The following is a 15557-nucleotide window of genomic DNA, read 5'->3' as shown; positions in this document are numbered from 1 at the left end:
ATCAAACACAGATGTTGCTTGAAGGAGTCAGTAGATCATCAAACACACATGTTTCTTGAAGGAGTCAGTAGATCATCAAACACAGATGTTTCTTGAAGGAGTCAGTAGATCATCAAACACAGATGTTTCTTGAAGGAGTCAGTAGATCATCAAACACAGATGTTTCTTGAAGGAGTCAGTAGACCATCAAACACAGATGTTTCTTGAAGGAGTCAGTAGATCATCAAACACACATGTTTCTTGAAGGAGTCAGTAGATCATCAAACACACATGTTTCTTGAAGGAGTCAGTAGATCATCAAACACACATGTTTCTTGAAGGAGTCAGTAGATCATCAAACACAGATGTTTCTTGAAGGAGTCAGTAGATCATCAAACACACATGTTTCTTGAAGGAGTCAGTAGATCATCAAACACAGATGTTTCTTGAAGGAGTCAGTAGATCATCAAACACAGATGTTTCTTGAAGGAGTCAGTAGATCATCAAACACAGATGTTTCTTGAAGGAGTCAGTAGATCATCAAACACAGATGTTTCTTGAAGGAGTCAGTAGATCATCAAACACAGATGTTTCTTGAAGGAGTCAGTAGATCATCAAACACAGATGTTTCTTGAAGGAGTCAGTAGATCATCAAACACAGATGTTTCTTGAAGGAGTCAGTAGATCATCAAACACAGATGTTTCTTGAAGGAGTCAGTAGATCATCAAACACAGATGTTTCTTGAAGGAGTCAGTAGATCATCAAACACAGATGTTTCTTGAAGGAGTCAGTAGATCATCAAACACAGATGTTTCTTGAAGGAGTCAGTAGATCATCAAACACAGATGTTTCTTGAAGGAGTCAGTAGATCATCAAACACAGATGTTTCTTGAAGGAGTCAGTAGATCATCAAACACAGATGTTTCTTGAAGGAGTCAGTAGATCATCAAACACAGATGTTTCTTGAAGGAGTCAGTAGATCATCAAACACAGATGTTTCTTGAAGGAGTCAGTAGATCATCAAACACAGATGTTTCTTGAAGGAGTCAGTAGATCATCAAACACAGATGTTTCTTGAAGGAGTCAGTAGATCATCAAACACACATGTTACTTGAAGGAGTCAGTAGACCATCAAACACAGATGTTTCTTGAAGGAGTCAGTAGATCATCAAACACACATGTTTCTTGAAGGAGTCAGTAGACCATCAAACACAGATGTTTCTTGAAGGAGTCAGTATATCATCAAACACACATGTTTCTTGAAGGAGTCAGTAGACCATCAAACACAGATGTTTCTTGAAGGAGTCAGTAGATCATCAAACACAGATGTTGCTTGAAGGAGTCAGTAGATCATCAAACACAGATGTTTCTTGAAGGAGTCAGTAGATCATCAAACACAGATGTTTCTTGAAGGAGTCAGTAGACCATCAAACACAGATGTTGCTTGAAGGAGTCAGTAGATCATCAAACACAGATGTTTCTTGAAGCAGTCAGTATATCATCAAACACACATGTTTCTTGAAGGAGTCAGTAGACCATCAAACACAGATGTTTCTTGAAGGAGTCAGTAGATCATCAAACACAGATGTTGCTTGAAGGAGTCAGTAGATCATCAAACACAGATGTTTCTTGAAGGAGTCAGTAGATCATCAAACACAGATGTTGCTTGAAGGAGTCAGTAGATCATCAAACACAGATGTTTCTTGAAGCAGTCAGTATATCATCAAACACACATGTTTCTTGAAGGAGTCAGTAGACCATCAAACACAGATGTTTCTTGAAGGAGTCAGTAGATCATCAAACACAGATGTTGCTTGAAGGAGTCAGTAGATCATCAAACACAGATGTTTCTTGAAGGAGTCAGTAGATCATCAAACACAGATGTTTCTTGAAGGAGTCAGTAGACCATCAAACACAGATGTTTCTTGAAGGAGTCAGTAGATCATCAAACACAGATGTTTCTTGAAGGAGTCAGTAGATCATCAAACACAGATGTTTCTTGAAGGAGTCTGTAGATCATCAAACACAGATGTTTCTTGAAGGAGTCAGTAGATCATCAAACACAGATGTTTCTTGAAGGAGTCAGTAGATCATCAAACACAGATGTTTCTTGAAGGAGTCTGTAGATCATCAAACACAGATGTTTCTTGAAGGAGTCAGTAGACCATCAAACACAGATGTTTCTTGAAGGAGTCAGTAGATCATCAAACACAGATGTTTCTTGAAGGAGTCAGTAGATCATCAAACACAGATGTTTCTTGAAGGAGTCAGTAGATCATCAAACACACATGTTTCTTGAAGGAGTCAGTAGATCATCAAACACAGATGTTTCTTGAAGGAGTCAGTAGATCATCAAACACACATGTTTCTTGAAGGAGTCAGTAGATCATCAAACACAGATGTTTCTTGAAGGAGTCAGTAGATCATCAAACACACATGTTTCTTGAAGGAGTCAGTAGATCATCAAACCCACATGTTTCTTGAAGGAGTCAGTAGATCATCAAACACAGATGTTTCTTGAAGGAGTCAGTAGATCATCAAACACACATGTTTCTTGAAGGAGTCAGTAGATCATCAAACACAGAGATGGTTCCAAAGCTTAGGAGCAACAGTCTGGAAGGATTTCTCTCCTCTGGTCCTGAAGTTCAGGAACCATCAGTAGATTCTGATCCACAGACCTCAGAGCCCGAGCTGGGGTGTAAGTCTGGATCAGATCACTGATGGAAGGTCTGACCATGAATAGATCTGAAAGTAAGAACCAGAATTTTAAAATGATCCTGAAAGAAACTGGCAGCCAGTGAAGAGTTTGAAGGAGAAATGTGAGTTCTTCTACTAGAGCGGCTCAGAATTCTGGCTGCAGAGTTTTGTATGAATTGAAAGCGAGATCCTTCTTGTTAAGACATGAAAACAAACTGTTACAATAGTTGCTGGACAGACAGTCTGTCTGACACACAAAGACACACTCATACCTATGGAGAAGTTCTCAATAAAATTGTATGTATTTGGACTGTGGGAGGAAACCGGAGTGTCTTGATAAACCCATGCAACATGGGGAGAAAATTCAAGACTCACAAGTTGACTTGACCTGGAGGTGAACCAACAACCTTCTGGCTGTGAGGTGACTGTGCTTAACCACTGCACCACTGTGTGCCCCATGTATATATATTATACACACAAATGAATACAACCACTCAAGTATTTATGCATAACATTTGTAGGGATTTTTTATATTTTTAAAGTTATTTTGATTGTTAAAGCGCTTTGTGACCCTGGTGTAGAAATATCTTTACAAGTAACTATTACTTACATAGAGGATATAAAAGTATTGTGTTCATCCTGAGGTGAAGTGTTGTTACACAGACTCACACTGATGTGTAGCAGTTAAAGACTCACACTGATGTGTAGAAGTTAAAGACTCACACTGGTGTGTAGAAGTTAAAGACTCACACTGGTGTGTAGAAGTTAAAGACTCACACTGGTGTGTAGAAGTTAAAGACTCACACTGGCGTGTAGAAGTTAAAGACTCACACTGATGTGTAGAAGTTAAAGACTCACACTGGTGTGTAGAAGTTAAAGACTCACACTGGTGTGTAGAAGTTAAAGACTCACACTGGTGTGTAGAAGTTAAAGACTCACACTGATGTGTAGAAGTTAAAGACTCACTGGTGTGTAGAAGTTAAAGACTCACACTGGTGTGTAGAAGTTAAAGACTCACACTGATGTGTAGAAGTTAAAGACTCACACTGATGTGTAGAAGTTAAAGACTCACACTGGTGTGTAGAAGTTAAAGACTCACACTGATGTGTAGAAGTTAAAGACTCACACTGATGTGTAGAAGTTAAAGACTCACACTGATGTGTAGAAGTTAAAGACTCACACTGATGTGTAGAAGTTAAAGACTCACACTGGTGTGTAGAAGTTAAAGACTCACTGGTGTGTAGAAGTTAAAGACTCACACTGGTGTGTAGAAGTTAAAGACTCACACTGATGTGTAGAAGTTAAAGACTCACACTGGTGTGTAAAAGTTAAAGACTCACACTGATGTGTAGAAGTTAAAGACTCACACTGATGTGTAGAAGTTAAAGACTCACACTGATGTGTAGAAGTTAAAGACTCACACTGATGTGTAGAATTTAAAGACTCACACTGGTGTGTAGAAGTTAAAGACTCACACTGATGTGTAGAAGTTAAAGACTCACACTGATGTGTAGAAGTTAAAGACTCACACTGATGTGAAGGAGTTAAAGACTCACACTGATGTGTAGAAGTTAAAGACTCACACTGATGTGTAGAAGTTAAAGACTCACACTGATGTGTAGAAGTTAAAGACTCACACTGGTGTGTAGAAGTTAAAGACTCACACTGATGTGTAGAAGTTAAAGACTCACACTGATGTGTAGAAGTTAAAGACTCACACTGATGTGTAGAAGTTAAAGACTCACACTGATGTGTAGAAGTTAAAGACTCACACTAGTGTGTAGAAGTTAAAGACTCACACTGATGTGTAGAAGTTAAAGACTCACACTGATGTGTAGAAGTTAAAGACTCACACTGATGTGTAGAAGTTAAAGACTCACACTGGTGTGTAGAAGTTAAAGACTCACACTAGTGTGTAGAAGTTAAAGACTCACACTGATGTGTAGAAGTTAAAGACTCACACTAGTGTGTAGAAGTTAAAGACTCACACTGATGTGTAGAAGTTAAAGACTCACACTGATGTGTAGAAGTTAAAGACTCACACTGATGTGTAGAAGTTAAAGACTCACACTGATGTGTAGAAGTTAAAGACTCACACTGATGTGTAGAAGTTAAAGACTCACACTGATGTGTAGAAGTTAAAGACTCACACTGATGTGTAGAAGTTAAAGACTCACACTGGTGTGTAGAAGTTAAAGACTCACACTGATGTGTAGAAGTTAAAGACTCACACTGATGTGTAGAAGTTAAAGACTCACACTGATGTGTAGAAGTTAAAGACTCACACTGATGTGTAGAAGTTAAAGACTCACACTGATGTGTAGAAGTTAAAGACTCACACTGATGTGTAGAAGTTAAAGACTCACACTGATGTGTAGAATTTAAAGACTCACACTGGTGTGTAGAAGTTAAAGACTCACACTGATGTGTAGAAGTTAAAGACTTACACTGATGTGTAGAAGTTAGACTCACACTGATGTGTAGAAGTTAAAGACTCACACTGATGTGTAGAAGTTAAAGACTCACACTGATGTGTAGAAGTTAAAGACTCACACTGACGCACAAACACACACAGACTCACACACAGACTCACGAACACACACAGACTCACACTGATGACACACGAACACACACAGACTCACACTGACGCACAAACACACACAGACTCACACTGATGACACACACAGACTCACACTGACGCACAAACACACACAGACTCACACTGACGCACGAACACACACAGACTCACACTGACGCACGAACACACACAGACTCACACTGACGCACGAACACACACAGACTCACACTGACGCACAAACACAAACACACAGACTCACACTGACGCACGAACACACACAGACTCACACTGACGCACGAACACACACAGACTCACACTGACGCATGATCACACACAGACTCACACTGACGCTCAAACACACACAGACTCACACAGACGCACAAACACACACAGACTCACACTGATGCACAAACACACACAGACTCACACTGACGCACAAACACACACAGACTCACACTGATGACACACACAAACTCACACTGACGCACAAACACGCACAGACTCACACTGATGACACACAAACTCACACTGACGCACAAACACGCACAGACTCACACTGATGACACACACAGACTCACACTGACGCACAAACACACACAGACTCACACAGACTCACACTGACGCACAAACACACACAGACTCACACAGACTCACACTGACGCACAAACACACACAGACTCACACTGACGCACAAACACACACAGACTCCTGACGCAAAGACTCACACTGACGCACAAAAACACACAGACTCACACTGACGCACAAACACACACAGACTCACACTGACGCACAAACTCACACTGACGCACGAAAACACACAGACTCACACTGACGCACGATCACACACAGACTCACACTGACGCTCAAACACACACAGACGCACAAACACACACAGACTCACACTGATGCACAAACACACACAGACTCACACTGACGCACGATCACACACAAACACACACTCACTCACACTGACACACACAAACTCACACTGACGCACAGACTCACACTGACGCAGAAACACACACAGACTCACACAGGGCCAGTGAAGTTTATTCACAGGTGACAGCAGCACCAAGAACGACAGCATTGAAGGCAAAAGGTTAAAAACAAGTTACAATCACCGTCACATCATCCTGACGCGCTGCGGCCACTAGAGGGCGCCACAGGAGAACCACATTTTCCTGACAGTGATCACGAGTTTTGGCATCGAACTCGACACTCGGGTGTTTCACGACTTCCTCCGACGCGCGAGGTTTCAAACCTCCGACCCGCGGGTCAGAGGGAGTCGTAGACGACTTGTACTGCAGGAGGTCACGTGACCTCCAGTGGAATGTTAGCGACTTGAAGGTAGAAAAGTGTCAAAGGTCGACACGAGCGTAAAAAGTTTCTAGACTCGAGTCGGGGAAAAAAAGAGCGACTCGTCTGTAAACGTTGATCCGACTCTTCCGGTCCGAGTCTCCGGTCCTGACCCGGGAGTCGCTGTGACTCACGAGTCCAGCAGCGAGTCGCTCGCCGACCTGTACAGGTACTTCCAGATGGCGTAGTAATGGACGGCGGCCGCCAGCGCCACGAACACGTGCCAGATGGCGTGAGCGAAGGGGATGACGCCGTCGCTCTTGAAGAAGAAGACGCCCAGACAGTAGATGAGACCCCCACACGCCAGCTCCTGCAGACCCTCCGTGTTGCTCTGAGGGACCAGGAGGTGGACCAGGAGGTGAGTCAGAGGGGAGTCAGGGTCACAGGGAGACTCACCATGGACGTGATGACCGAGGCGGGGAAGAAGCCCATCGTCAGGTAGAACGCCAGCTCCACCAGTTTATACCTGCAGAGTGACAGCTGTCAGCAGCACGTCAAGCATGAGCAGAGTCAGAGTCGGCAGGAGTCAGCAGGAGTCAGAGTCAGCAGGAGTCAGAGTCGGCAGGAGTCAGCAGGAGTCAGAGTCGGCAGGAGTCAGAGTCAGCAGGAGTCAGAGTCAGCAGGAGTCAGCAGGAGTCGGCAGGAGTCAGCAGGAGTCAGCAGGAGTCAGAGTCGGCAGGAGTCAGTAGGAGTCAGAGTCAGCAGGAGTCAGAGTCAGTAGGAGTCAGAGTCAGCAGGAGTCAGCAGGAGTCAGAGTCAGCAGGAGTCAGCAGGAGTCAGAGTCAGCAGGAGTCAGCAGGAGTCAGAGTCAGCAGGAGTCAGAGTCAGCAGGAGTCAGAAGGAGTCAGAGTCAGCAGGAGTCAGAGTCAGCAGGAGTCAGAGTCAGCAGGAGTCAGAAGGAGTCAGAGTCAGCAGGAGTCAGAGTCAGCAGGAGTCAGTAGGAGTCAGAGTCAGCAGGAGTCAGAGTCAAGAGGAGTCAGAGTCAGCAGGAGTCAGAGTCAAGAGGAGTCAGAGTCAGCAGGAGTCAGAGTCAGCAGGAGTCAGAGTCAGTAGGAGTCAGAGTCGGCAGGAGTCAGAGTCGGCAGGAGTCAGAGTCGGCAGGAGTCAGAGTCGGCAGGAGTCAGAGTCGGCAGGAGTCAGAGTCGGCAGGAGTCAGCAGGAGTCAGAGTCAGCAGGAGTCAGAGTCAGCAGGAGTCAGAGTCAGCAGGAGTCAGAGTCGGCAGGAGTCAGAGTCAGCAGGAGTCAGAGTCAGCAGGAGTCAGAGTCAGCAGGAGTCAGAGTCAGCAGGAGTCAGAGTCAGCAGGAGTCAGAGTCAGCAGGAGTCAGAGTAGGAGTCAGAGTCAGCAGGAGTCAGCAGGAGTCAGAGTCAGCAGGAGTCAGAGTCGGCAGGAGTCAGAGTCAGCAGGAGTCAGCAGGAGTCAGAGTCAGCAGGAGTCAGAGTCGGCAGGAGTCAGAGTCGGCAGGAGTCAGAGTCAGCAGGAGTCAGAGTCAGCAGGAGTCAGAGTCAGCAGGAGTCAGCAGGAGTCAGAGTCGGCAGGAGTCAGAGTCGGCAGGAGTCAGAGTCGGCAGGAGTCAGAGTCGGCAGGAGTCAGAGTCGGCAGGAGTCAGAGTCGGCAGGAGTCAGAGTCGGCAGGAGTCAGAGTCGGCAGGAGTCAGAGTCGGCAGGAGTCAGAGTCGGCAGGAGTCAGAGTCGGCAGGAGTCAGAGTCAGCAGGAGTCAGAGTCAGCAGGAGTCAGAGTCAGCAGGAGTCAGAGTCAGCAGGAGTCAGAGTCAGCAGGAGTCAGAGTCAGCAGGAGTCAGAGTCAGCAGGAGTCAGAGTCGGCAGGAGTCAGAGTCGGCAGGAGTCAGAGTCGGCAGGAGTCAGAGTCGGCAGGAGTCAGAGTCGGCAGGAGTCAGAGTCGGCAGGAGTCAGAGTCGGCAGGAGTCAGAGTCGGCAGGAGTCAGAGTCGGCAGGAGTCAGAGTCGGCAGGAGTCAGAGTCGGCAGGAGTCAGAGTCGGCAGGAGTCAGAGTCGGCAGGAGTCAGAGTCGGCAGGAGTCAGAGTCGGCAGGAGTCAGAGTCAGCAGGAGTCAGAGTCAGCAGGAGTCAGAGTCAGCAGGAGTCAGTAGGAGTCAGAGTCGGCAGGAGTCAGAGTCAGCAGGAGTCAGAGTCAGCAGGAGTCAGAGTCAGCAGGAGTCAGAGTCAGCAGGAGTCAGAGTCAGCAGGAGTCAGAGTCAGCAGGAGTCAGAGTAGGAGTCAGAGTCAGCAGGAGTCAGCAGGAGTCAGAGTCAGCAGGAGTCAGAGTCGGCAGGAGTCAGAGTCGGCAGGAGTCAGAGTCAGCAGGAGTCAGAGTCAGCAGGAGTCAGAGTCAGCAGGAGTCAGCAGGAGTCAGAGTCGGCAGGAGTCAGAGTCGGCAGGAGTCAGAGTCGGCAGGAGTCAGAGTCGGCAGGAGTCAGAGTCGGCAGGAGTCAGAGTCGGCAGGAGTCAGAGTCGGCAGGAGTCAGAGTCGGCAGGAGTCAGAGTCGGCAGGAGTCAGAGTCGGCAGGAGTCAGAGTCAGCAGGAGTCAGAGTCGGCAGGAGTCAGAGTCGGCAGGAGTCAGAGTCAGCAGGAGTCAGAGTCAGCAGGAGTCAGAGTCGGCAGGAGTCAGAGTAGGAGTCAGAGTCAGCAGGAGTCAGAGTCAGCAGGGGTCAGAGTCAGCAGGGGTCAGAGTCAGCAGGAGTCAGCAGGAGTCAGAGTCGGCAGGAGTCAGAGTCGGCAGGAGTCAGCAGGAGTCAGAGTCAGCAGGAGTCAGCAGGAGTCAGAGTCGGCAGGAGTCAGAGTCGGCAGGAGTCAGAGTCGGCAGGAGTCAGAGTAGGAGTCAGAGTCAGAGTCAGCAGGAGTCAGAGTCAGCAGGAGTCAGCAGGAGTCAGAGTCGGCAGGAGTCAGAGTCGGCAGGAGTCAGAGTCGGCAGGAGTCAGAGTCGGCAGGAGTCAGAGTCGGCAGGAGTCAGAGTCGGCAGGAGTCAGAGTCGGCAGGAGTCAGTAGGAGTCAGAGTCGGCAGGAGTCAGAGTCAGCAGGAGTCAGAGTCAGCAGGAGTCAGAGTCGGCAGGAGTCAGAGTCAGCAGGAGTCAGTAGGAGTCAGAGTCGGCAGGAGTCAGAGTCGGCAGGAGTCAGAGTCAGCAGGAGTCAGAGTCAGCAGGAGTCAGAGTCAGCAGGAGTCAGAGTCAGCAGGAGTCAGAGTCAGCAGGAGTCAGAGTCAGCAGGAGTCAGAGTCAGCAGGAGTCAGAGTCAGCAGGAGTCAGAGTCAGCAGGAGTCAGAGTCAGCAGGAGTCAGAGTCAGCAGGAGTCAGAGTCGGCAGGAGTCAGAGTCGGCAGGAGTCAGAGTCGGCAGGAGTCAGAGTCGGCAGGAGTCAGAGTCGGCAGGAGTCAGAGTCAGCAGGAGTCAGCAGGAGTCAGAGTCGGCAGGAGTCAGAGTCGGCAGGAGTCAGAGTAGGAGTCAGAGTCAGCAGGAGTCAGAGTCAGCAGGAGTCAGAGTCGGCAGGAGTCAGAGTCGGCAGGAGTCAGAGTCAGCAGGAGTCAGAGTCAGCAGGAGTCAGAGTCAGTAGGAGTCAGAGTCAGCAGGAGTCAGCAGGAGTCAGAGTCAGCAGGAGTCAGCAGGAGTCAGAGTCAGCAGGAGTCAGCAGGAGTCAGCAGGAGTCAGAGTCAGCAGGAGTCAGCAGGAGTCAGCAGGAGTCAGAGTCAGCAGGAGTCAGGGTCAGCAGGAGTCAGGGTCAGCAGGAGTCAGAAGGAGTCAGCAGGAGTCAGAGTCAGCAGGAGTCAGAGTCAGCAGGAGTCAGCAGGAGTCAGAGTCAGCAGGAGTCAGAGTCAGCAGGAGTCAGAGTCAGCAGGAGTCAGAAGGAGTCAGAGTCACTAGGAGTCAGAGTCAGCAGGAGTCAGCAGGAGTCAGATACTAACTTCTCGTGGTAGTTGAAGACGTAGAAAGTTCCTGCTGCAGCCATGATCCAGACAAACCAGCGCATGTGAGCCGCCAGAGGACCCAGTTCTCGGAGGTTCAACCTGCAACACACGACAGTCAGTCCTGAGTCTGGTCTGGGGTTCGACTCCTGGTTGGACTCCTGGTTGGACTCCTGGTTGGGCTCCTCACCAGGGCGTGTACGAGGCGGCGATGAACAAGTAGATCACAACCCGGTCGCACATGTGGAAGCATTGCTCCATGGACCTGCGGCAGCACCAGAATGTTAGCAACCGTGCTAATGCTAACAGTTGAATAAGCTTTATATAAAACAGACTGTTAGCAACCATGCTAATGCTAACACAAGGAAAATACAATTTGAATAAACTTTATATAAAACAGATTGTTAGCAACCATGCTAATGCTAACTTTTGAATAAGCTTTATATAAAACAGACTGTTAGCAACCATGCTAATGCTAACACAAGGAAAATACAATTTGAATAAACTTTATATAAAACAGATTGTTAGCAACCATGCTAATGCTAACACAAGGAAAATACAATTTGAATAAACTTTATATAAAACAGATTGTTAGCAACCATGCTAATGCTAACTTTTGAATAAGCTTTATATAAAACAGACTGTTAGCAACCATGCTAATGCTAACACAAGGAAAATACAATTTGAATAAACTTTATATAAAACAGATTGTTAGCAACCATGCTAATGCTAACTTTTGAATAAGCTTTATATAACACAGATTGTTAGCAACCATGCTAATGCTAACATTTGAGTGAACTTTATTTAAAACAGACTATTAGCAACCATGCTAATGCTAACATTTGAATAAACTATTTAAAACAGACTATTAGCAACAATGCTAATGCTAACATTTGAATAAACTTTATATAAAACAGACTGTTAGCAACCATGCTAATGCTAACATTTGAATAAACTATTTAAAACAGACTGTTAGCAACCACGCTAATGCTAACATTTGAATAAGCTTTATATAACACAGATTGTTAGCAACCATGCTAATGCTAACATTTGAGTGAACTTTATTTAAAACAGACTATTAGCAACCATGCTAATGCTAACATTTGAATAAACTATTTAAAACAGACTATTAGCAACAATGCTAATGCTAACATTTGAATAAACTTTATATAAAACAGACTGTTAGCAACCATGCTAATGCTAACATTTGAATAAACTATTTAAAACAGACTGTTAGCAACCACGCTAATGCTAACATTTGAATAAACTTTATTTAAACAGGATGGACCGTAAACAACAAACACCAGGATTGTGTGTCTCTTTGTGTGTTTTTGTGTCTGAACCTTGTGTTCGTCTCAGTGCGAGTCCATGATGTGGTTGTTGGTAAAAGTCCAGACTGAAGGTCAAAGCTTATCGACTTTGTTTGCTGACGTGTGACATCACAGGTGTGTGTTTGTGTTGTGTAGAGTTGTGCGTCGCTCGCCTCATGTGGCTCTTCTTCCAGGTGATGATGTGGAAGACGGTGGAGACCAGGAACAGGGCGCACAGACCCAGACCGTAGACCCAGGCCGTGATCCGCTCCCAGCTGTTGTCGGACCGACAGTGCAACAGCGCCATCCCGATCATGGCAGGAGCGATGAGGAACTGCGGAGACAAACGTGTTCGTTAACCGCCGCGGCGTTAGCTCGTCTGAGGGAGAGTACTCACTGCATGGGTGTAGCAGTTGGCGGCGTGTTCGTAGCACGTGGGCTGGTAGCGACAGTTAGCGGAGGCTCGTCTGTTCATGAACCTGGAACACACCAGAGACGTTAGCATGTTCTACACTGAAGACCTTCTGGACGCAACGATGGAGTCATCCAGCTAGCTTGTTAGCGGCCACTCACTGGGTTAACTAGAGCTAGCTCAGCTACACATTAGCATTACTGTTATTTGCTTTTGACGGTAAGACGACTTCCTGTGTTCGCCTTTAATAACAGTAGGTCATTGTGCTGGGGGTCTAAAGTTAGTGGAGAGTCGAACTTCTGGATCAGTTAGAATTGTATATTCGTAAAAGTATGTAGAAAACAAAAGATTAGGACGTCGTTTCATTCTCCTTATGACAGTGTGTAAAAAAGTTATCGATTACTTTAGTCTGAATGTTTTCTTTTTTAAATCATTATCGTGACAGGTGTATAATAAAGTTATCGATTACTTTAGTCTGAATGTTTTTTTTTTTTAAATCATTATCGTGACAGGTGTATAATAAAGTTATCGATTACTTTGGTCTGAAAGTTTTAAAATCATTCTTCTTATGACACATGTGTTAAAAAGTTATCGATTACTTTAGTCTGAGTGTTTTTTTTTAAATCATTCTCATGACAGGTATGTTAAAAAAAAAGTAATCGGATACTTTGGACCCCTATTCTGGTTTTCAAAACATTCAAACCAAACATGTACAGCGTTTGGTCATTTTTGTGTTGTGATTAATGTTTCAACCAGTCAATACATCATCTGAAGGAAGGGATCATATCCTGTGAGATCCCAGCGATGACTGAGGACGAGAGGATACAGTTGCTCAGCTTTTAAAGCTGATGTTTGGACATATTTTGGTTTGAAAACAAATGAAAGCAGTTACGACTTCTCAAGAGTCATGTGGTCTGTAAATACTACAACACCAGAGTCAGAGAAGTACTGGACAATACTACATATTTATATACTTGTTACTACACTATCACAACACCAGAGTCAAATACTGGACAATACTACACATATATACTTGTTACTACACTATCACAACACCAGAGTCAAGTACTGGACAATACTACACATATATACTTGTAACTACACTATCACAACACCAGAGTCAAGTACTGGACAATACTACACATATATACTCGTTACTACACTATCACAACACCGGAGTCAAGTAGTGGACAATACTACACATATATACTTGTTACTACACTATCACAACACCAGAGTCAAGTACTGGACAATACTACACACATATACTTGTTACTACACTATCACAACACCAGAGTCAAGTACTGGACAATACTACACATATATACTTGTTAATACACTATCACAACACCAGAGTCAAGTACTGGACAATACTACACATATATACTTGTTACTACACTATCACAACACCAGAGTCAAGTACTGGACAATACTACACATATATACTTGTTACTACACTATCACAACACCAGAGGCAAGTACTCAACAATACTACACTATCACAACACCAGAGTCAAGTACTGGACAATACTACACATATATACTTGTTACTACGCTATCACTGTGTATCGTAAAAACAGATTATTGCCAGTACAAATTGGAACTAAGTGATATTTAATTCATAACTAGTAGTTCTGTTTTGGCGCCATCTAAAGCAGCCAATCGTCGCGACTTTTCTTATTGTTTTTGAGATGTTGGCGCATGCGCAGACGCATCCTCCCGTGTAGCTGTTGATTCATTCACGTGACTCAAACATTTGACTCAAACATTTGACTCACCTCCGAAAACTGTCGAGTCCCTTCATGTCAGCGAGTCGAAGGCAGCGATGGAGAGGAAACAAAATGGAGGAAACAATGGCGTTAAAAAAACAATCGAGAAGTCGAAAAAAAAGAGGCGGAACAGAAAGGTTAGCATCCGCTAGCTAGTCGGCTAACAGGAAGTCGTGACTCCATCCACACGCAGCTTTTCAATCTCTTCCGGGCGATCATTCTGCGCCACACTGTCTACTCTCGCTGGAGGACGGAAGGAACCGACGGTCCTGGACTCATGCTGGACGAGTCTGCAGGTCTGACGCCTTCTTTCTTCTTCTTCTTCTTCTTCTGTCGCTCAACTCGTTATGGGTTCATGTGCGACAGTGAGTGACAGCTGCGTCAACCAATGGACGCTCAGGGCGCGGCTTCACTGACCAATAGTGGCGTAGAAGGCGGGGTTTGATTGTTACTACGAGCGCGTTCATCTGTATTAAAAAAATATTATAAAACTTGTAATAAAAGTTTTTTTTATTTGCTAACTATAGGTGTGTAGTGTCTAAAATCTATTGATACGATACAGGGTCAATGATACAATATATTAGGATATATAGTGATACTGTAGGAACAAGGATATATTTGTAGTACTGTCGAGTACTAGATGCGTTTCTTTACTGTTAAAAAAATATAAAATAAAAATAGTTTCCTCAATCAAAACTGCTTTGATTAAAAAACAATGTAAAATGTTTTATTTGTTTCAAGTTGTTGTTGTTTTTTTGTGTTGAAAGTGAAAGTGTTTTTTTTAAATTAAAACTAAATAAAAGGTGTTTAAATTGAAATATTTTAGTTTTTTGGCCACTTTTGGGTTATTTTATTTGATTCTTTCCTTTAATAAATTAATTAATTAAAGTAAAAAAAAGTTTTAAATACATAAAGAAACTTTTTTTTCTACTTAAAATATATACATTTTTTATTAGTGTTTTTTTTATTGAAGAAACAAATCTACCTTCGTATCAAATTGCCTGCCGAAGTCGTAACTGCTTTCATTTGTTACGTCCAAACATCAGCTTTAAAAGCTGCTGGAGTCCACTGTATCCTCTCGTCCTCAGTCATGGCTGGGTTCTCGCATTCCTTCTGTGGAGGACTGCTTCCATCTAGAGGCCGGAAGTTTAATTGCAACACCCAAATGAACAGACACTGTGAATTTTCCATGTTAATTGTAAATAAATAAAAAATTAAATAAACCACTATCATGAAAAAATCATTTGAAAGCCAAAAGAAAACTGTTGAACATCGATACAGTATCGTGAAAAAACATTGGTGTATCAATATTTTAAAAACACAACTAATACAATAGTGTCGCCATAATTTATATTTTTATTTATTATTTATTATTATTATTTACGGTAACAATAAAAATATGTAATGACGTCTGGATTGAAGTATTTTTGAAGTGTATTGTGTGTTTGATGTGGTTCAGAGTCTGAAGCAGGTCCAGACACATGAGGTCTTCACGTGCACTGAGGTCCAGACACATGAGGTCTTCACGTGCACTGAGGTCCAG

General features: G+C 44.4%; 1 protein-coding gene across 1 annotated transcript; it reads right to left on the bottom strand.

Moving 5' to 3' along the window:
- Positions 1 to 6284: 6284 nt before the first annotated feature.
- Positions 6285 to 14385, bottom strand: mmd (monocyte to macrophage differentiation-associated). The gene is made up of 7 exons (XM_087808836.1): positions 14024 to 14385; positions 12231 to 12312; positions 12007 to 12167; positions 10714 to 10788; positions 10524 to 10625; positions 7008 to 7077; positions 6285 to 6942 (listed from the first exon to the last, which is right to left on the bottom strand). Exons 1-7 carry the CDS (start codon positions 14047 to 14049, stop codon positions 6742 to 6744), a joined length of 717 nt encoding a protein of 238 aa, XP_087664962.1. The 5' UTR covers positions 14050 to 14385; the 3' UTR covers positions 6285 to 6741.
- Between the last annotated feature and the right edge of the window lie 1172 nt (positions 14386 to 15557).

Source organism: Callionymus lyra, chromosome 15, assembly GCF_982586985.1.
Source record: "Callionymus lyra chromosome 15, fCalLyr1.hap1.1, whole genome shotgun sequence".
Lineage (NCBI taxonomy): Eukaryota > Metazoa > Chordata > Actinopteri > Syngnathiformes > Callionymidae > Callionymus > Callionymus lyra.
The sequence above is the reverse complement of the archived record's forward strand: the minus strand, read 5'-3'. Positions and strand labels throughout refer to the sequence as shown.